This window comes from Carassius auratus, chromosome 16 (genome assembly GCF_003368295.1).
Source record: "Carassius auratus strain Wakin chromosome 16, ASM336829v1, whole genome shotgun sequence".
Classification (NCBI taxonomy): domain Eukaryota; kingdom Metazoa; phylum Chordata; class Actinopteri; order Cypriniformes; family Cyprinidae; genus Carassius; species Carassius auratus.
The window spans coordinates 18,105,155-18,127,576 of NC_039258.1; the positions used below are offsets into that span (position 1 = coordinate 18,105,155).

Genomic DNA, 22,422 nt, shown 5'->3' on the forward strand with positions numbered 1-22,422 from the left:
ACATGCCTCACACTTTGAAAAATCAGCAGCCGTGCAGAAATTCCCTGCAAAAGAGTTCAAACAATTTGAAATCAGTAGCTAAACACTACCGATAAAGAATGTGCCAGACGAGCTGTATGAATGCTGAAGCAGTACATGTAGTGAGTGACGTAGACTCAAGGCTGCCCAAAACAACATCCTATCAACACCCCACCACGGAAGAATATCACTCATTTATCCAACATGACCCAAAAGAGCAAAAGTCCTCAGTGGAAAACATCTACCAATACTAAAAGCATGCAAAGTGGCACACAAGACCTGATGAAAAATGATTTGACTGATGGTGTTAATGCAGGAAAACTGAGCCATTATTATGCAGACACTCTTTAACAGCAGAGTGCATCATATTTACGTGCATCTCTGAAGCTAAAGACAAAATCTCAGGAGTGTGTGACATGAAAAACCCACTTGTGTCAACACGGCTCTATTCAAGAAGGCCCGTTAGGACTGAATGATACTTTTAAAAATATCAATTGCAATATGCACTGATTATAAAACTGCAGTCTGGATGAAAGGCTCTTTTAAAATTCCATAAGGACGTATTACGACATGTATTGGACTATGAGGTGAGCCTTTGAAATAATGCACAACAATAAAAAGCGTATCGTCAGAATGCGCACGAAAGCCGCCGCTGGTAGTAGTAGTACTCGCAGCGCTTCGCAATGTCACGGGAGTAGTACTATGCCAAGGACTCGCAACAGCTAAATTAGACAAGCAAATACCTTGTAAGAGAGTAAAAGAAAGCTTTAAAACGTGTTCGAACACACTCGCACTGAAGCGCAAAAACACTACGCAAAGGCTGTACATGTCAATAAGGACATACATGCAGCAAAACTTGCAAATTATCCACCTTTATGAGCCGTCCTAGCAGAGAGTTGATGACAGCGCGTGCAGTAAGTCCGGGTAATAGCGTTGGTTATGAAGAAAAGTATTAATTTGTTTGTTTTTACATTGGCGCCGTGACGTTGTTCCTCGCTTACTGAAGGCAGAGCAGTCCTCCTCGAGCGTGATCCTGCAAGTGCGTAACGCGCTGCACGAGCGCCAGTCTGCTCTGTTCAAGTTGCTCAAACTCATGCCATTCACTCCAAACAATCATGAAAGGGTGAACTTAATAAATTACTCAAAAGCTTGGTTTGAACACTGTCTTTAAACATTTGACAAAGTTTAACTGCATCCCCACCCCCTTCCTTCTTCTTGCTCTAGGTCCTTCCTTTATATTATAGCGAGCTGGTTTGTTTTCCATTTGTCTTTTGCATACAACACTCGTGTCTAAAATACGGGTTGTCACTAATATACGCGATAGATTCGTTTTAGCAATAACTACTTACCAAAACAGCAGAAATACTTAGGAGGTAAGAGATGAATTTACGGGGCAAATTGTAGATGGGCTCTGTCGTGTCGTCTGAAGTGGCGAGCAACCATGTCTTCTGTCTGTCGCGAATTTTACTTTATATCAGTCCTCCGTAAAACATCTTTTCCCCCTCCCAACAGCAACTCAGACAGGGATTAAAAACTATATGAATCCCTTTTCCACTACAGTCACAAAATGGTGAATGAACCACTAACAGCTGGCCCGCTTGGCCAATCAGAGCGCACTGACAGATACAGAGACCTATGGATGTGACAGCACAAACTTAAAAGGCGTTTCTCAGTGGTTTATTCCATTTGATTGCCAGGAGCTTTAGGCCAATCGGAATGAAGCTAGATACCAAGCCGGCGTTCACTCCAAAAGTTACAGTATCCAATGAGAGCGCTGGGAACCTTAGGAACAGGGTGTGGGCGGGCTCTAGGGAAGTGTTCAAGAAGCGCTGGCCAATAACGCGATACGAGTTTTCGCTCCCTAAATAAAGGTGCGTGTTTACCGCAAACGACAGCGCTACACAATCCTAAAATCACTGTTTTTTTCACATGCCCTGAAGGCAAGGAATGTTTCTAAACTATATATATATATATACATATATATGAAAAAACGCACGTTTCAGTTTTAATACTGTTTGCTATATTAAACAAATTTAGGTTCTGATAATGAAAAGGTAAAATCTCTAAACTTGATTCGTTTAATCACGATAAAGCCCTCCTTGTACGGATTCCTGACTAACCATTTCACTTTCACACTACTATGCTTGTGAATACGGGATGGACTGTTGTCGCTCTTGTACTCATTTTTTTTTCTACTCTGCCTCGGTTTTCTCTCAGCAACAGCCCCTCACCTCGTGTGCGAGAGCCAATCGTTGCGCCGCGTTCCGCTGTCTCTAACGTATGAGCCGTTGTGCCCCGCCCCATCTACACAACCCTTGCAGGATTTTGGAGGTGACGTCATCGTTCCGCTGTGTGATTGGCCAGATGCGCCGCGTCGATGAGCCAATGATCAAACTCAGCGATGAAGTCATCAAGCATGTTGCCACCAGCTGGATGGAAGGGGCGTGGCCTGACGTACTCGCCTAACCCCATGCTTGATGCGTAGTAGGACAACATACTAGTGACTGATGAAAGCGATATATGACCGTTTTGAAAACACGCTGGAAAAATAAATAGCATCATTTTAATATCATTTTCAACTACATAAAGAAGTTTTTTTATTTTCAAACGTAGCCAATTTACGCATAGAAAGTCATATTCAGACATGCTGACGCATTGAAGCGAATGAATGTTCGTAGTGAAAGTCTTTTGAGAGGCAAAGAAGTCGTTACATAATCGCTGCTGTTGACAGAATCAAGTGAAATACTCCTCAAATGTATAAGCAATGTACAGCGACCTCTGTCGGTTTTAATCTTGATAAGCACAAAACTGTAAACATAGTGCACGCGCCACTGTGTGGTGGCTTAGGGTTATTCAGAACACTGAGAACAAGGTGAAGTTCTTTAGCGCACTTTTCATTGTAGATTAAAATAGATAATTTTAAATAAATCACTTTTTGTAGTACTCAAGTGTCATACCCCTTTATTAGCACTCCTTCTCCCCAGAGCCCTGCCCTTTGACCTGACCCCCTCCATGATGTCAATCCCTTTCTTTTGGCTCTGATGCTGTCGTGTCAATCAGCTGTCATACATCTATCCCTCTACCCTACACTCCCACCGTGCCACAGCGAGCTGCATTCCCTCCTCTAGTTCTCTGAAATGTAGAAGACAACTGAAGTGATAAAAGAAGTAAAAGGGAGACAACAGACAGAGAATGTGACCAAACAAAACCTAACATGGGTGATGAGATGAACCAGAATGAGACATATAATCACAGGCTTTATTTGAATCCCACAACCGGTCTACTGAAAGTTTTTCATTCAGTCAGTGCTCATAGAGAAAATTTATTTGAATGAGTAGACAGACCTGAAACTTACTGATTAAGTTAAATCAGTAGTACATACAAAAAGTTACTATAGGAAGAGTGAATTAAGATAATCAGACAATGTCAAGTTCAAAATTCACATAAAATGGTCCATTTTAAACTGTTCTAGCACTAAGTTAAAAGAGTTACATCTCTGTGTACATTTTCTCTTTCTGCTACTTTCACATTCACAGACACTTAAGCAGATATGGCCTAATGGTTAGAGAGTTGGACTTGTAACCTGGAGATTGCAGGTTCAAGTCTTGGTGCTGGCAGAAGTTGTGGGGCAGGGGTGAATGAACAGTGCTTTCTTCCTCCCTCAATACCCATGGCTGAAGTTCCCTTGAGCAAGGCTATGGCTCTGTGGGGTTCAGGTCTGGTGAGTTTGCTGGCCAGTCAAGAACACCGTGGTCATTTAACCAACTTTTGGTGCTATTGGCAGTGTGGGCAGGTCCCAAATCCTGCTGGAAAATTAAATCAGCATCTTCAAAAAGCTGGTCAGCACAAGTGACTTTGGTTTCCAAAAAAACACCAAAAATGGACCAACACCAGCAGATCTTACTGCACCCCAAATCATCACAGACTGTGGAAACTGAACTTCAACCACTGGGCAACAGACCAGTTCTTCTCCATAGCCCAGGTAAGACGCCTCAGGAGTGGCTTAGCAAAAGGAATATGAAAACTGTATCCAAATTCCTTGACACATCTGTGTGTGGTGGTTCTTGATGCCTTGACCCCAGCCTCAGTCCAGTCCTTGTGAAGTTCACTCAAATTCTTGAATCGATTTCGCTTGACAATTGCAATTGTCAATTGCTCTTTGTTAGTTGTGCATCTTTTTTCTCCCCACACTTTTCCTTCCACTCAACTTTCTGTTAACATGCTTGGATACAGCACTCTGTGAACAGCCAACTTCTTTGGCAATGAATGTTTGTGGCTTACCCTCCTCGTGAAGGGTGTCAATGATTGTCTTCTGCACAACTGTCAGATCAGCAGTCTTGCCCATGATTGTATAGCCTAGTGAACCAAACTGAGAGACCACTTTGAAGGCTCAGAAAACCTTTGCAAGTGTTTTGAATTGATTAGTTGATTGGCATGTCACCGTATTCTAATTTGTTGAGATCGTAAATTGGTGGGTTCTTGTTAAATGTGAGCCAAATCATCACAATCACAAAACAAAGACTTATTAAACTACTTCAGTCTGTGTGCATTGAATCTATTTAATATCAGAGTTTCACAATTTGAGTTGAATTACTGAAACAAAATGAACTTTTTCACGACATTCTAATTCATTGAGAAGCACCTATATGTAGCCTCCATAACACAGTCATAATAGAAGTAACAAAAACACTTATTTTAAAATGCTTAGTTGTTTATCATCAGTGTCATTCCTATTCCTCATACAATTAAATAGCAATATTTTATTTAGTAATATTATTTACATTTAAATGTTTATAATACATGTATCATTTGTATGAGCAAAAAGATGAGGGATGTTTTCAAAAAACAATGGTGATGATTTTAGATGGTTGATAAGGCTTGTACTTCAGCTTTCCAGACAGCAGAGGTCAGTCTTAAAGAGTCTGTTATTCATCATATCAATAGGCTGGATACACAACATGAATTTAGAAAAAAAATTCTCAACAGCTAATAGTCATTTAAAGTATATTGATTTGCATGGAATTATACTTTTATTATTTATTCATGTATTCACTAATTGACTAATTTTTGTCATTTTTTGTTTGTAGCCTCCTCTAAGATGCCAATTGCTGCAATTTTAACAGAAAATACACACTAAACACAAGTAGGAGCTTCTACAAAACTCTGGAAAGGAGATTCTACTTGCATGACTAAAATGGACGCATTTGTGTTGTGAAAAAAAAAAAAGTTGCAGAAACCAGATGGCTTTAAACCAGTTTAATTGACCCTGATTACATTTTAATTACAATTCTGAAAAAGAACACAAAAATGAATAAAGGAGGAATTAAAGTGTTACATCATGGTATTAAAACCTGTTATTATGAATTATGGAACCACAGAAATCAATTTTGAGAAGGAAAGTGAGAGCGATAGAGACTTTTACACAATAAAACAATACACAATATATCTTTTAAAATCATACAATCCCCCGATGAAAAAAATTTACAAGAGCAAGAAATCAGTAACACTACAAAATAACAATTACATGACAAGTTCAAATCATAAGCCCGATCCTCCCTTGAATGCCCTTCCTCCATCCAATATCTCTCCACAATAACCACCTATATTAAAAGTTACAGTTTCACGTTAATTTACAGAATTTTAAATGTTACACTAAACACGCTGTCGGGTCGCTCGTGGGAAGGCAGGGCTGGGGGAAACATTCTTAAAAAGGATCTCTTACAGTATTGTATACAATGTTATCATGACTACAACACAAGGAGAAAATGTAAAGAAAATAATGATAATAACTAATAATAATTAGGATGTACAGCAACATTGACATCAGAAAGCAGATAAACATGAGCAGTTCGGGTGAAAAACAAAACAAAACGTCATTCGACTTGAAAAAGTGACATCCTGGGATAACACCAACTAGAGCAGCCTAAGAGAAAACAAATAACTCGCCTCCTGAAAAGAAACAATGTTTCTCACTTTGTGCCCAAACTAAAGTTTACAGACCGCACTGGTCAATACTGCTCACTCCATCTCCATTTTTTTTCAATTTCGAGGTATGAAGGGCGCAAAACAAGTTCACCCTAGTTAAAGACTTGACTCGTCGAATAAGAAAGAGATCTTAAACATAATCAAATCTGATTAAAGTGGGAATAAGGCAGCTAGAAAGAGTCCAAAACTTTGAGGAGGTGACACTGTTGCCAGTTCAATTTTGTCTTCTGCATTATCTTAGGTATTAGAGACCCCTCAGCCATGATACAACTCCTTCCCGTCACTGGAAACCATTATATAATGGCTAGTGTCCAACTGGATGTCTCAAGTCCTGTGCTCAACTTCCACAGGGCTTTAGTGCACACAGGTTTATGAGGTTCATGATGCAAGATTTCAAAAGAATTACAGCCTTGGGTGTGGTGTGACATACATGCACAGAGACCTGCAGCCTCTGTCAAACACAGACACACACACACACACACACACACATCAGTTGTAGCAGTAGGAACAGGATGTTGAGGAGGTGCGTGCTGGTTAAAGAACCGAATGTGCCACATCATCTGTGGTGCAAAGCTCTCGTGCTCACTTTGTTAGAGTCTTGTGTACAATTTCATTTTTCACTCCTCTAACCCACCTTTTATTAACGTGATAAGAAAAGCAACATTTTCCTCCCTTGCCCAAATAGCAATGTTATCCCTGAGGAGAAGAGTCAACCTTCCCCTCAAAACAAAATCAGTTACAAAACCCCTTGAAACTGATACATCTGTTAATGCTATGCTTTCCATTTATAATATGTGTAACGCATAATATATAAAGGTACATTAAGTGTATACTGTTCTATCTTTTTTAAGATTTTTGTATTTCCTTTTCAGACATGCTATTAAAATAAGGCGTAAGAGGCAGTGTGTGTGTGTTTGTGTGTGTGTGAGAGAGAGTGTGCGACTTCTGGCAACATGCCTTCTATACTCAAGTTAGTATTTAAATGTCGGGATTACGGATTGAAACTGCTGTTCCACCTCCCCCTCATAGGAGTCAGCGGCTGTTTTATATGGCTGAAGGACATTTAATCAGGACAAAGAATCAGCACTTGGTTCTAGGGGTACATCATCAAGTGCCAAAATAGTTCGAAATGGAGTCCCTGTTGGTCTAGTATCACTGTACAAGCTTGAGTGTGGGATGCTGGTTTTTAGTTTAAGCTAAAGGACTGGCTATACAAGGAAAGCTTGTTATAAGCTACCTCCAAACTGTCATTTCGAAGACTAACCAACTAAGGAACTAGCCGTTTAAGAGATTTAGTCTCTGAACCACGATACGCCCGAGTCATTTCGTCCCCAACGGAATGAAAGTGATTCAGGAATGGTCCCAGAGGAGATAAAAAAAAAAAGAGTGAGTGTTTTATGGTGAGCTGGTATGGATAGAAAAGAAAAGGAGATTTCCGAAACACACACACACACACACACACACAATCAAACTCGAATCAGACACATGTTTCATACATGGAATAAGAACGGGATCATGGCTGAGTGTGTGTGTGCGCTGAGGGATTTTGTCCCTGAGGGTTCGGACTTCTGACCAGGCTGGTTTTAGAACAGTGTCTGTTTGTGACTTTCTGTGCATCTGTACCCCATCACATCACATCGAGACTGATCACAGTCTCTCGCTGAGGAAAATAATGCTGGGCTGCTGGAGGAGATCAAGATCAAGCCCCTCGAACCAGATCATTCTGAGGCCCGTCTCTAGTTCTCTTTGAGGGGTTTTGAGGGACAGCTCACAGGCACTTTGCAAAATAAAATTCTCTTCTAAAAATATAAAATATACTCTAGTGCCAAAGGTCAAAGTTCATGACTCCTGAGGGTCGCTGGGGCACGTGGGTGAACTCATTCCTCATAACGGTCACGATGAGATGTACTGGAACGTGTGCTGGCGGGGGAACAGGGGAAGCCTGGGGAACGGGATTCGATTAAGCAGGGGTCAGTTAGTCTAAGTGTGCAGTGTATGTGTCAGTATTACTGTTGTCAGTATCAGCAGTCATTGATCTAAAAAGAGTCACGTGTGAGTGTGGATCCATCAGCAGTTGTATATCAGCAGTCGTCTAGGTGTGTCGATGCATATCAGCACTCCTTGTTCTCCAGTGACAGCTGTGCCGTGGCTCGGTGGAGCTCGGCGCTAACTCTGTGATGAGCGAGAGGAGGTGGGCTCTCTGCCTCTCCGCTCCCGCTTCCACTGCCATTCTCCTCCGCCATCCCGTTCCTCTCTCTCCCCCTCACTTCTCCTCTCACTTTCTTGTCCTCTGCCTCTTCCATGTGCTGGTCCTGGTCCCAGCGGCGTTTGAAGCGGAGCTTCAGTGGGATACACTGAGAGTTGGGTTGTGGCAGGCCGCCGGAGGCCAGCTGCATGTCTGCAGGCTCCACAGGTTCACTCTTCACAATGGTGGTCCCGCGCCGGCTATCACCTGAGGAAGAGGTGGGAGGGAGGAAGAAGGGTGGAGGGGCAGGGGCTTTGAACACCTCCTCCTCCAAGTCCTCATCCGGGTGGAGAGCAGCATCTGTGCCGTTGGGCTGTGGGTGCTTTTGGCTGTGAGGATAATGATTATGGTGATGATGATGATGACGGTATTTATGGTAGTGAGAGGGGAAAACATCAAACTCTTCATCTCTTTCATCAGCGTCTTCATCACTGATGTCAGTCACTTCGACTTCCTCTTCTGATTCAATGTCAGATATGGGCTCGACCTATAGAGAGAGAGAGTGCATGTAGTGTCAAAACAGAGTTGGGTGTTAAAGACTCATTTCCATGAATATTCTAGTTGTTTTTTCACTTAATATCATGCTCCAGGCAAAGAAATTGTTTATAACAGAGCATAAGTAGAATTAGTTCTCCAGGCCTGAAAACAACACTTTTGAAACTGGTTTTCTAGGACTGTGGGAACTCTTGACTTTAGTCTGTTATAATTCAGCATCACACAAGTAAAACTTCAAACCAGTCTGGTCCGGGATTTTTTTTTTGTCATTCCTTTGTAATGATTAATGGATTGTTAGCCATTGTTTCAATATTTATATATTTTCTGATTTTCTGAACATTTGAAGTCAGTGTGAACAACCATCAGTACATTTCTTAACATGCGTTAAACTTTAAAAGTTTTGTGTTGCACTGTAAACACTTTTAATGCGGGAATACACTTCAGGACTTCTGCTCACATATTTAGAAAACATTTGTTTTAATTTATAATGTGTCTTCTAGCAACTAGGCTTAAAGAGTTTCTCTTTGAGTTTGGAATGACTGATCCTCAGTCGTTTGGTGCAGTGCCCCCCACTCTGCACATTTTATATTCATCTCTTACCACTACAGATGTTTGTTCTATTCAACCTTACTTGCCATATGAAATGGACTAAACAGGATATTGATTCCAAATTCCAGTTTGAAGGGAGCATATATGTTCCATTCAAAGGGCATTCAACTGTGCGAGACGTGAATTTAAATGTAATTTATTCACAGAGGTACATTATGTCACACTTCACACTTCTCCAGTAAGTTTCATCTGTGTGTGAAGACACTGCAGGCCATGGTGCAAATCTGTGTATGAATGTCCGGAAGTAAAGTGAACTTCAGATGATTTCCAGTGCTCAGGGAGTAGGGAGCAATGAACACTGTGCAGGGACCCAGTCAGTCAGAACACAGTTCATGCATAGAGCACTCTTCTAAACAGCTGGTTATCTGAATCAGGTGTCTTTAATAATAGAGAGACATGCAAAATATGCAGAGCAGAGGGTCATGAGGATGGATTTGAGAACCACTGGTTTGGTGTATGATGGCCAATTTTTCTTTGTAATTATTTACAAAGTTTTAAGTATTAATTTTTATAAGCTGCATGCTGCATTCCAGGCCTTAAGGTCTTTGCACACCGAGTCCGAAATTACTGTAAAAAAATTTTTGTTAAACAATAAATACAACCTCATGTTGTGTCAATTACGTTATTAAAACAATTGGACCAGGTTAGATTTTCTGCATTTTCACATCCATAGCAAGAATTTTGAGAGGAAAGGATGGCAAATATGAAAAGAAAAAAAATTGATTACCTTAATCTTGGGCAACCCAGCACTGTTTAGCGAGCCAGTTGAGGAGGAGTTGGACACCAGTCCTGATCCGCTGGCTGAACTGAGATCACTCCCAAAGGACAATGAGGAGCCCAGACCGGATGTAGATGAGGAGGACAGCGAGCCCTGTCTACCCTGACTGTCACGCTGTTTTCGGCCCAATGGGGGAGGCTGGAGCTTGAACTTGAATGGAGAATGGTGCTGCTCCTCCCCCAGGTGATGGTGAATGGGGTGAGCGTGAGGTGGCGGGAGGCTGGAGTGATGGCTGTTGAGCACCGAGGGCCTCTCGGCAGGGCCACGATCACAGCCCTGGGGTCCGGGCATGCCTTTGTCGGGGCGCTGAGGCTGAGGAACGATGATGTTTGGGTAATGAAAAAAGGCACGAGGGCTCAGGTGGTAATTGTTGACGCTCTGGGTGTGAGCCTGCAGGTAGCGCTGCATGTCCTTTGGGTTGAAGGAGAAGATGGAGCCAGGCATGGGCGACAGGGTAGGGGAGGGTGTGTAGGCCAGGTGAGAGCCTGGGGTCATGGAGAACGCCGGCGAGAGAGGCGGCGCCAACAGGCCTGGGCCACCAGGACCAGGCAGAGGTGATACAGTGTACGGCGAGAGAGGCTCGGGATGAACCCTGTGTCCGCCAACCTCTGACACTCGATGACATCTGTGACCTCCCGGTCCACCGTACATCCTGAACATCGCCTCGTGAGACAGACGAGGGTGAACGGCACCTCGGAAACCACCTCCACCTCCTCCTCTCTCAGCCACTCTTTCAGTCACTCTCTCCTCGGCCGCACCTCCGTTCCCATCTTCGATCTCAGAGTTGACAGAAGTTCCATCGCTGCAGTCAGAGACAGACCCACGGGCGATTCGGCGGCCACTGAACATCCCCGGACTGCGCAGTTCCTCGCTGCTGGGGGACCGCAGCCCCTCAGACACCTGCATGTCTGATGGAGTGGATGGAGGGAAACGGAAATGGGCACCTGTAGGCACTGGTGGAGCACTTTGAGGAACAGCCGCTCCTGTGGAGAGACAAACCGGGATGGAGGTCTTAGCTGTTTTTTGCATTTTATTGCGTAAATAAATGTATGTGAATTGAGTGTCCTAATTTTGTACCTGCAGACCCCATGTCAATGAAAGGGTAGTTGACCAGGACCAGCTTGTTGAAATTGAACTTGTAGGTGAAGCGTTTTCCTTTAGTTTTATGTAGAATTCTCTTGTTGTAATAATACCTGCACAAGGACAAGCAGAACACATATTAGCCCAAATTTAAACCTGAAATGAGGTTTTACGTTATTAAAAGTTTAAAACAAAGAAATGTTAAGATAAAAAAAATTCAAATTCTGTAATAATAAAATAAGTAAATGTATGACACTGATGATGTGTAAACTTTGTACAGTCATATGTATACGTATCTGCTGGGACATTTTCTCCGAAGAGGCAAGGGAGGCAGTGTCTCTAAAGAAACATTGTCCAACAGTGAAACCAGCAGTTAAAAGTGCCTCCCCTGAGCTCATTGAGTTTTAACAGACCCCCTAAAGAGTGCAGTTTGGTGGGGGGATATTGAGAATGAATGAGGGAAAGTCACGTAAGAGGAGGCAATGCTTTCAATGCAATGAGATTGGATATTACTGGTTATGAATGGCTATGATTGGTTCATGCGATAAATCCCGCCTCTTGTGTTTGTGTGTTTCATGTTCACAAATCAGTTTGAATGAACAATAATGGCATTAATGGGAATTTAAAAAAGTAAGTAAACAACTCACACTGAGAAATAAGACTTAAATTGACGTGAAAACATGATCTGTGGAAGTTTTTAGTCAGTAATCTAAAAACTTGGTGAAATTTAAAAGTAAATCTCTGTTGATCCGAAATATTCAAAAATAGTTCAAGTTAACTATTAAAAAAGAACAGCTGAACATATGTTCACAAATAAAAGATATTGTTTGAATTGTTACTGCCTCGAGTTATTATTTTGAAATAAATATAAAATGCTTAAAACATTAACTTGATGAGATTCATACATGGCTTTAGCAAACAGAATATTGATTACATTGTTAATGTAAAAATATAAAATATATTTTTTTTCTGATAGTGAATTTAAATTTGATAAAAAAAAATAAACAGAATAATTTTTTTGATTGTTTGTTTTTTAGTAATAAATAAATATTATATATTAAATAATAAATTAAATATAGAGCCAACAGTGCAGTGTACATTTTAAATGAATCCACTTCATCAAGAAACAAATAAATATTCAAATATATTTTTGTATGTATTGTTAATATATTTTTTATATGTTCATTTATGTGATGGGGGGTATTGTCAGGACAGCTCTGGTCACTCTAGTGCCTGTTTATATAACACCATAACCCACTGATAAATTCTCCTTTCTTAATCCCCTTATATAATCCCATTCTCTCTCTTTTCCTATCTATATATTAACCTTTGTCCTTCCCCAGCTCTTTACATAACATCTCTCTATTCCTCACAAACCTCCATCCATTTATGTAACTCCAATAACATTGCATCTTTCTTACAGACCTGCACCAGTTAGTGTGTGTTTGTGTGTGTGCAAATCCCTGTGACAGCGATTCATCTTGTACTTAATAACCTTCGAGCCACAGTTCTCTGTGAATGACATGTTTCAGGGAAGATGCTGACACTGAGCTTTTTGAATGCATAGAGGATATATTTACTCACCCTGCATGTGTGTGTTTGTGTGAGAGAGAGAGAGAGTGAGTGAGTTCAGACAGGCATGTCTGTAAAGATTAAGCTGAGACAGACAGACAGAGTCTTGTGGTCAGACGAAGATGTGAGCGTGTGTAAATGTTTTAGTTGTGGTCAAAATGATTTGAGTTCTTTTTTTCAAGTTCAGACAAGCATCATTTATTTTTAACAAAGTACGGGCTACCAGAAGGGGGGAAAAATGTGTGACTATGGGCACCATACACTGAACGCACCTCCAATACAAGCATTAACAAAGACACAGATGTAAGCAGGTTATGAGTATTTATGTGACCCATGGTAACACTCTTGAGCCACACACTGCGATATAAATATACTTGAGACAGCTGTGGATTAGCATGTCTCCCAAATACACCAGCAGCAGCAGTGTTTGCATGGTTAGATATCCAGCTCACACAATCTACTTCCTGTACTTCTGCACTGTCTGGCTGGAGGTGGTAACCTGAGCTTATATGACGGATGACAGATGAGAAGGCAGAGGTGAGATGAAGGGATGCTCTAATGATGACGTCCTGACTGTGATGTTCCAATCAACAGTCCAGGAGAAGTAACACTTATTTCTGTGGCTGTCAGGTATGACTGGTTCTCACTCAATGCCGTCGCTTCATATGTTTTCTATGTAGCAAGCAGGATTTCAAAGGCAGAGGTTAAACGTTCTTGAACTATAGTAAATTGTGCTTTCTGATGTGAAAACCAGTGATTAATAATAATAATTCCTTACAATTATATAGTGTTTTTTCTGGGCACTCAAAGCCCTAGAAGGGGGTAATCTCATCAACCACTACCAGTGTTAATAATTAATAATGAATAATTATAATGGGATATAACAGTTGGAGTTTTTCTTGTATCGTCATATTCTGCATTTTTCTCAATGAATTGATGCTCAGATGTGATGTTCAGGTTTTACTCAAATCTATTTATTCTTTTCAAAAATGCATTAATAATGCAATTCATAACCTTTCCAATACTTAAATTGAATTGAAAAAAAGCCTCATTCAATCAAGAAGGACTTAATTGTTCTGGTTAATTATTCATAGAAAACAATAAGCAGTGACACTGTTAAAATATAATAATAGAATAAAAGAATAGATAAAAAATTCAAATAAATAGACACTGATTAAAGAAAAAAAATATTATGGCTTTATTTCAAGGTCAATAAATCTTCTAAAAATTAGACTTTTTGATAAGGAAAGTCGTAAAATGCTAAATAGTACGACCCCCCCCCCCACACACACACACACAAAATGTAATATTTATGAATAATTAAGTCATGATATTAGTTTAAAAAAAAATTCATATTTTTTTTACCTAAATACACTCAAAAATGTTTTGCTTTTGTTTTTTGTAAATTATGATTAAGATGTTTACACTCAATTCAAGGTGTTGGAAAAAATGTATTATAAGTTTTTATAAGTTTTATGTATTTTGTGCTTTATGGTTACACCACATGACATTTTCATCATTAAATTGTTTTATAAAAACTTAGTTGACATTGGCATATACATTTTTTAAAACAATGTCAAACTAACATGAAAACAAAGGATTCATCCAGAAACTTGACGTTTTAAGCTAGATTTAAAAAAAAATTGTTTCCCTTTTTTATATATGTATTTTTTAAAATAAAACCTGCAATAATAAAAATCACAAAAGGTTTCTTAATCAATATGTGTATTGTGTTTTTGATTTAAACAAGATAAGCAAAACTGCACAAGATAACGTAAAGTTGTTTATAAAGGATATATCTTAAAGTCATAGCCTATATGACACAGAACAGTGTGTGAAAGAAGTGCCACGCACCCCACACACATGGTGCATGTGCACCCACTCTCTCAAACACACTTTAAAGAGCATTTGAACTGACTTCAAAGCAGAAGAAAGGATTCTTTGAGCATCTGCATCTAGTGGCAACAACCCTCCTTCTGTCACACTCACTTACACACCTGTGAACCCACTCGCCGGTGGCTGGTCTAACAGAAACACTGAACGCTGACTGACATTTTCAAGGGATAGGACATAAAATGACCAAATTTTAACAGATGCAGCCAGACACATATATACTCTGGTAACTAAATGACTTTAGGTGGTACAGTCGAGCAGGTTTCCAGGAAACGATCAGATTTTACTGGGTTAGGACTTGGATTAAACAGCAGATTATTAAAAGCTCTCAGAGTCAATATTCTGTGACTGACGGGAATATAGCAATTCCTGGTATTTGCAAATCAGGGCCTGAACAACACACTTTATAAAAGGGGCAGAATAAAGAAAAGACAGAGAGGATGAGGATTATCAGATAAAGAGGTACATATTGTGCTGCTTTTTTTCCTGTATTATGTGGACTTGTTGTGCTATATTTGTGAGGACCAAATATTAGGGGAAAAATCCCCACAAACCAGAATATTTGTCCTTGTAAATTTCTAACAATATCCTTGCAAAAAGATAGATAAAGCTTTTAAAAGATAGACACATATGTCTGAGTATATACCGACAATATAAGATTTTTAATTTACACTTTTTTTAAACATACTGTATCATTTGACATTCACTTACAAACTTAAGAAATAAACTCATAAATCTCTGAAAACAAATTCCTGAAAAATCCTCAAAATATTTTTTTAACTTAATACTCAGACATATATGACTTTATAAAATATACAAACTTTAAAAAATACATCCTCACCAACGTAGATAACCTCACAAATCTGAAATGATCCTTAAAAACTTCTGAAAAAAATATTTTGATGTAAAATATTGATTGACAGATTGAAAAAAGTTCACAAACATGACACAAAACACGAAAAATTACACACAAAGCCAAATGTCTAAAAAGTCTAAAATATCCTTAGATATCCTGGAAAATGTACAAAAGGTTTTACAAAAAACTAAAATCTTCAGAAATCTCAAATGTCATCACAAGCTTCTAAAATGTCCTCAAAAATCTGAAACCATTCTTAAAAACTTTTGAAAAATATCATCATAAAAGTTACAAAAAAATCTTTACAAATGTCTCAAATGAAAAATGTCCTCGCATAGTTTCTCACAAATTTCTGAAAATCAACAGAACTTAATGGAAAGCTCTCGGAAATTTTAAGGTTTATGTATTAGCTCTAATTTTGGTCAAATTTGCCCCCCACACCAAAAAAAAACACCTCTCTATGAGAACATTTACATTTTCAAATCAATTCATAAAAACATTTTAAGATCCTAAAGAGTTTTCTATTAAAGACAGGGTTGGTGTGGTTTAGGTCTACAGTTGTTTCAATTAGCTTTTTATAAACAACAGAAGCCCTCATTTATATGGTAAATGTGTGTGCGTTTCTGAAACGAGTGGAGAAAAAGTGAAATGATGGGGTGGGGTTCGAGTGGGCCTGTGTGGCTCTAGGGCGGATGGTAAACGGACAGTGAGATCCACTCCATCCATAAGCTCTATTGAGAAGCCAGAGATAAACATCATGTTTTGTATGCTGCGTGTGTTAGCGCGTGTCACTGTTGCACTAGCGTGTGTATGCGTGCATCTCTACCCACTGAGCTAATAAAGAGCTCATTCTGTCCCTGACAATAAGACCCAAAACTGCCCTCAAATACACACGCACACACACGCGCGCATGTCGTCATCCTCCTCCAAACAAAGAGAGCTGTTGTAGGACAAAGCCTCTGACCCACTCTTTCCACAAGTACACACACACAGTCAATCTTAATCAAATCTCCAAAGAGTGAAGAAGAAATCATGGCTGGCCACTTTAATCAACACTACATCGGTTCTGATGCTGATGATTGCATTGAGAAGATCGACAAACATCATAGGCATGTTTCATTTGAAAAAAGACTTTGTCAAAGGGTTTTAATTCCCTGTAGGGAAAAAGCCCCAGAAAGATCTAGAAAAGTTTTGAGAAAGCAAAAATGTGCATTTAATATTGTTTGACTTTGAAGTTATTCAAAGGATGTTCTTTCGAGAATATCATATCGTGTGACATTTATAGCCATACTGAAAACAACAACAGATAGTTTACCTCAGATCTTGAAAATAAATTTAAGCAAACTTGTACGTTAAAGCTGCAAACTCAATGCGAACCAACAAGTATGTTCTATAACAAAGATGGTATCTGTCACTAAGTGTGTACTTTTACCAAGTGTTAAAAAGGTTTATTACACGGCTCTGTGGAATACCTGATTCTGATTGGTCAGTCACAACATTCCGAGGTATGCTATCCCTCGATAACAACCGGTAAAAGCTGATAACACAGGCTCATCCGGGTAACGGAACAGTTTTTTCTTGGTGAAGCTTTGCGTTTGTTTAGCTAATAAAATATTAACTTGCTGCTTGCTCGCAAATGATGTCTTCACGGAAGCTTTGCATTCAAATATTTCAACTCAAATCATTATTTCTTGTCTAATTATTTACTTATGAGGCAAGTAACCGTGTAATAAGTGGGATAATGTACATCTAGCCGGTTGTTATCGCATATTGATAACAACTGGCTGGATGTACATTATCCCTTACTTAATATTTATGAATTTGATTATAAACGTATCCATTTCGTGGTGAGTGAAGTGTGCTTCAAGAGAGAGCCTACCAACACACACTTTTGATTGGCTGTTTGGTATTTGATTGATTCTGTCGCGTGGGTCTTGACTCATCTTGATGCATCTGGTGTGGACAGTCAAATTGTTTATGGCTGGAATCTTGTTGTGTCATGTGTAATTAGGACACAGTGATATGGTTATGGAACTACATGAAGGTTTGTGATAGAATAGAATAAACTACAGCTTCGGTGGATTCAAATTGTCACATAACTTGAACTGGCACTTTGATGGCTTTGTAAAGTAAAAATTCTTAGCAAGAAGCTACTGTGAGTTTAAATAAACAAGCTCTGATGAGTTCTTTTGGGTCAGTTTTGACAAAAAAGGGATGAAATCTAATAAGGAAGGGACTGAGTATTTGGGCGTCCGTCGTGCTTGGGTGCCAGACAGGAAATGTCCTGATGTTCAGTGGAATATCAACAGCAGGACAATAGAATTCCATTTTTGCGGAGTTTCCACACGCGTGTGGTGGGAGGGTGATCAGTCGAGTCCCAGCGGGCCGTCTGCAGGAGAACATAATTGAAACAACACCCTGAATCCATCAACATCAAGTCAAATACCAGACGGATTAGAGCATTAGCCCAGACTTTAACACATGCCATAGAGTGGCCAAGAAATGTCTGAAAATGAGCGTTTGTCCTGGAATAAAAGGGATGTCACAAGTTGCAGGGTTGAATGTGAAAGCCCTGTTGTGAGTTTGAGAAGTGTCAGATTGAAGGTATGAATCAGATGGAGGAGTAGAGTGTGGGATTGTGGGATAGGGACGCGCTGTAGATGTGGAGGAAAGGCAGTGAGTCATTGACATCATGAAAGAAGAAAAGAATGGAGAGGAAATAAGACAAAGGGAAAAAAGAAAAGAGGAACAAGACCATTCGGTCTTACAAGAAAGTTCAAACTATTTCCAGAAAATAATTACAAGTCAGCCCTCGGTTTATTAAAACATTTATTAATCTAGGTTAATGTTAATTTAAGACATTAGCTTGAACAAGTAGAAATTAACATTAATGTTGTCTCAAATGCTTTTTCAATCATCTGTTACAATCAGATAAAAAGGTCTGATGTGACTTTAATGTTAATGAAGTGAATTGAAACGATGGAAGTCTCTGTGGCATTGTATTTGGATAAACATTACAATACTCAAGGTTTCAAAAGTGAGAATAAAAATCACTAATTTGTGCAAAGTTACAGTGAGTATTGCTTGTAATGTAGACCCTGTAACCTTTTCATGATACGTGGGAGATAACTTTATGGCCCAAAAAACACATTTTTTGTACCAAAGAATTAATGCGAGCACTTAAACAAAAACACAACCTACACATTTCTGCTTTTAATTCCGTCCCCTCCGCATTCACAGTAATGCGCTGTTTACTCTGACTAAGGTCTACAGAGAGAGGAAAGAGAACAGAGGAGTCAAATGAGAAGTTATGTGCGGGTGCTTGACCTTCTGACGAGGGCGATGCAAATATCCCCTGCCCAGAACACAGAGAGGAACTCATGCTGAGAATGATCAAAGCACACGGTCTCTATCTGACAGCAAATGAAGGTCCACCAGTCCAACAATTACCAGGTTCAGATTTCAAAACGCACTTTGTGCTACTCTTTGTGCAGTGTTGCCAGATTGAGCAGTTTGAAGTCACTGAATTTAGCTGGTTTTGATTGAGCTGTCCTTGGGCAGACAGACGAAAAACATTTTGTGATGATTTGGGTGCATTTTAAAAGAAAATTAAAATGAAGAAATTAAAAAACAAAAAAGATGTTCGGTGCTGTCCATAAGCCAAATTCTGAAAGTTCTACACAGCTTACTTATAAACAAGTGACAAGTTTCTGAGCAAAGTGAGAAGAAATGTAAGAAAGCCCCCTTAAAAATATGTATTTCAATATACCTGAAAGTCATATTCTGATGGCCAAATGAGACTCTTAATAAAACCAGTGTTTCCAGATGTAGCACTTTTGATGATCAGAACACTTATCCCTCGATGCACATGCTTATACAGAATGAATGGTTATCAGTTGTGTTCCAAATTCTAAAAACCTTTTTTTTTCTGATTCTATGAGAAAATGGACTCGTGTAACTGAAGGTTCTAAGGTTTGGACTAACAATCTGGCAACCGTATCTGTGTCGCTGTGTGTTTGTCTAAGTCTCACAGGGACAGTCTGAGAGAAATCACTTATAATTACAGCAACAAGTAGCTTGGCTTCATAGTATACTTTCTTTCAAACACTAAAGTCAAAATACACATTTGTGTGAACAGAGCTCACATTCACAGAACAGAGAAGAGGAAGGGTGACATCATAGTTTAGCAACGCTGTCAGCTTGTAAACAGTTTACACTTCACTCTCATTATACTTTCTGTTTTGTAAAGGAATACATTTAAGCTCAAAATCTGATCTGGGAAAAACAAACAATAGGCTAAAAATAGAGAAGAAGAGAACTAAAGTAGAACTTGGGTTATCAAACATAAGTGGTAGAGCTTTTAAGACAGTGTTTATGTCTTTTGGATAGATGATGGAAAAACACACCAACACACACCAGCACACACACATACACACACACAAGCATTAATCCTGCACTACGCTGTTAACATGGCATCTTGATCTCTCTTCCTACAACAGCTCCAACTGTCTCCTAGCTGACATATAATCTGTATTGTACACCGGGTCATGGTGGTGAACTGCATCATTAAAAACCTCACACTGGGAACTGACCCACAAGATTAGGCACAGACAGCACATTCCAAAAAAGATTCCTTTAAGCATTCACAATAAAACCTTTCATAGTTTCAGGTTTCTTTCAGAAAAACAGATTTGTGTAGTTTATGATGTTTTAAACACTCTTTCTGAGTCTTAGAATTAAACAGGGAACACTGTCTTTGAAATGTAGTTAGAGTGTATTGCTAAATGTATTGACAAGCATTTATGCTAAACTAAAATAGATTAAATGTCATTTCTATTTAAACTTTTTGTGTTGTGTATTTCAGTAAATTTGTATTGATAGTTACAAATTTAGTACATTTTAAATATATACATTGTTTTCAAATTGTAATTGTAAGTACTTTACTTGTACCTAGTAGGCTAGTTATTTATTTCATTGACATGTCAACATCGAAGGCTTTTTTCATGGCAAATATGGAGTCAGAATAAATCTACAAACACAGGATAAAACCAAATAAGCACAAAAGTACAGCAGATAAAATTCTACAAGATTTTTAAAATTAACATATGATAAAAAAAATCTAAAGATTTAAAGTCTTCATGTAAAATCTTACTCAACACATAAAAAGGTACTATAAAGCATGACAAAAAATATTAAAATATTTAGTTAAGAATGTTAAGTAAAACTTTAAAATGTTTAATTTGACATTATTATGAATTGTACCTAAGTATGTTGATAAGAACATTTGCTCTTTTGAAGGACTATTATGTGGTATTTTATTAATCAATATTATATAATCTGCAAGTTCAGTTGTTGTGTATGTATGTATATTAACTTATAAGATTTGAGGTAAACTACATTATCTCTATTCAATGAAAGTCAATAGGTTCTGTATCAATAGTGCTCCCAGGTTAGGAACAAATAAAACTTGTTTAAAAGTTGTAAATAAAAAAACTTAACAGACAACTTAACAAAACTTAAACAAAATGTAAAAATGTACAAAATAGTTTCTACACCATTTTGTAATGGTGAAATAGCAAAATAACTATCCCTTTAACAAATGCCACATCCACAGTAGTGGTTTAACTGCGCTGGATCATACACTGATGGCAATCAATAGAGTGTTTGATTGATTACGTCCAGCACTGAAGCCTCATGTGGCGTAACTCAGCCCTAGCGTATGAGGTCTGTCCTGAGAAGCCTTCAAAATAAAGGCAGAAAGTGGATCACTCTCCATCCGCTTTGAGGATCAGCACTGATCTGCTAAAGCAGGTGAGTCATGAACCAAAATAAAAGCACAAATAAGCAAATGCAGATCAGGTCAGAAAATAGAGTGAAGGCTAAAACTGTGGGCTGCTCAGAATACATTGACCTGTCTGTACTGTAATGAGATCAGCTCCTGCACCGGTAAATGGACCGGGATTACTGAGAGATCAGACTCCATACAGTTATAACTCTCCAGCGGAAGGGTCAATCCCATAACGCAACACAAGAGTCGGACGAATTAGCTTCCTCCTCTAACATTAGACTGAGCAGAAATAGGCCTCAGTCTTCATTGGTCAAACTAAACCAGTCAAGGATTTGACTTTTAATAGTAAATACTTGAAGATGGACCATGTTTTGTAATAACCAGCATATTTTGGTTGGTCCAAAGATAACATAAGGAGGAAAAGACAGACCAAATTATAAAAGGGACAAATCATAACCCTCAAAATATTTTTTGCAGAAATTAACTCTGTTAAAAGAGAATTAAAGAACCGCTCTTATCTGGCCTGGTAACAGAAAGGTACCCATTAAACCACAAGGGGATTGTGTCTGAAATTGTGTACTGTAAACTTGATTGTAAACAGGAATAAGGGCAAAGACAAAAGACTCACCTGAGAGCTCTGCTGAGTTTGTCGTAGTTCATCTGAGGTTTGCACTTGCGCGCGCCCCACAGCCTGGCCACCTCATCAGGGTCTTTGATCACAAACTCCCCGTAATCTCCCTGCCAGGCAATCACATCATGATACTCCTCCTTCCTCAGCAGCTCTAGGATAAAGTGCCACAGCTGGATCTGTCTGGAGCCAGGACTGGACTCGGGCTTATAGGCCCAGTCTGGGAACGTAAACCCTGCAGAGATGGAGAGAGCAGAAAGGAGAGATCAGATTGTGGTTGATATGTACAGATACAAAGAAAGATGACTGCTGTGTTATTCGGTGTTATTCACCGACTAACAAGGCCTGCTGTCATCATCATATTCAGTAAACATGTACATATGTATATCATATCAAAGTCTGACCTTGGCCATGGACAGATCCTATTCCCCTACTTTTCCATTTAATAAAATTCTTAATAACTTTTTCTTAATGA

The 22,422-nt window shown here is 39.1% G+C and overlaps 2 protein-coding genes across 3 annotated transcripts in view; both read right to left on the reverse strand.

Moving 5' to 3' along the window:
* Window positions 1–1,630, reverse strand: part of LOC113116406 (protein capicua homolog) — a 45,853-nt gene extending 44,223 nt beyond the window's left edge. Inside the window, exon 1 of one of the 2 annotated variants that reach the window (XM_026284554.1) lies at window positions 1,368–1,630. The gene's annotated coding sequence lies outside the window, so the exon portion shown is untranslated. Of the gene's footprint in view, window positions 1–889; window positions 1,059–1,367 lie in introns of those variants that run through there. The other variant, XM_026284555.1, reaches the window with a different exon arrangement.
* A 3,629-nt stretch (window positions 1,631–5,259) lies between these two features.
* Window positions 5,260–22,422, reverse strand: part of LOC113116409 (ETS domain-containing transcription factor ERF-like) — a 43,976-nt gene continuing 26,813 nt past the window's right edge. Inside the window, exons 2-5 of the mRNA XM_026284558.1 lie at window positions 21,948–22,182; window positions 11,208–11,323; window positions 10,080–11,113; window positions 5,260–8,735 (exon numbers count right to left, since the gene is read on the reverse strand). Of these exons, the coding sequence (XP_026140343.1) occupies window positions 8,115–8,735; window positions 10,080–11,113; window positions 11,208–11,323; window positions 21,948–22,182 (2,006 nt within the window). The 3' untranslated portion in view covers window positions 5,260–8,114. The remainder of the gene's footprint in view (window positions 8,736–10,079; window positions 11,114–11,207; window positions 11,324–21,947; window positions 22,183–22,422) is intronic.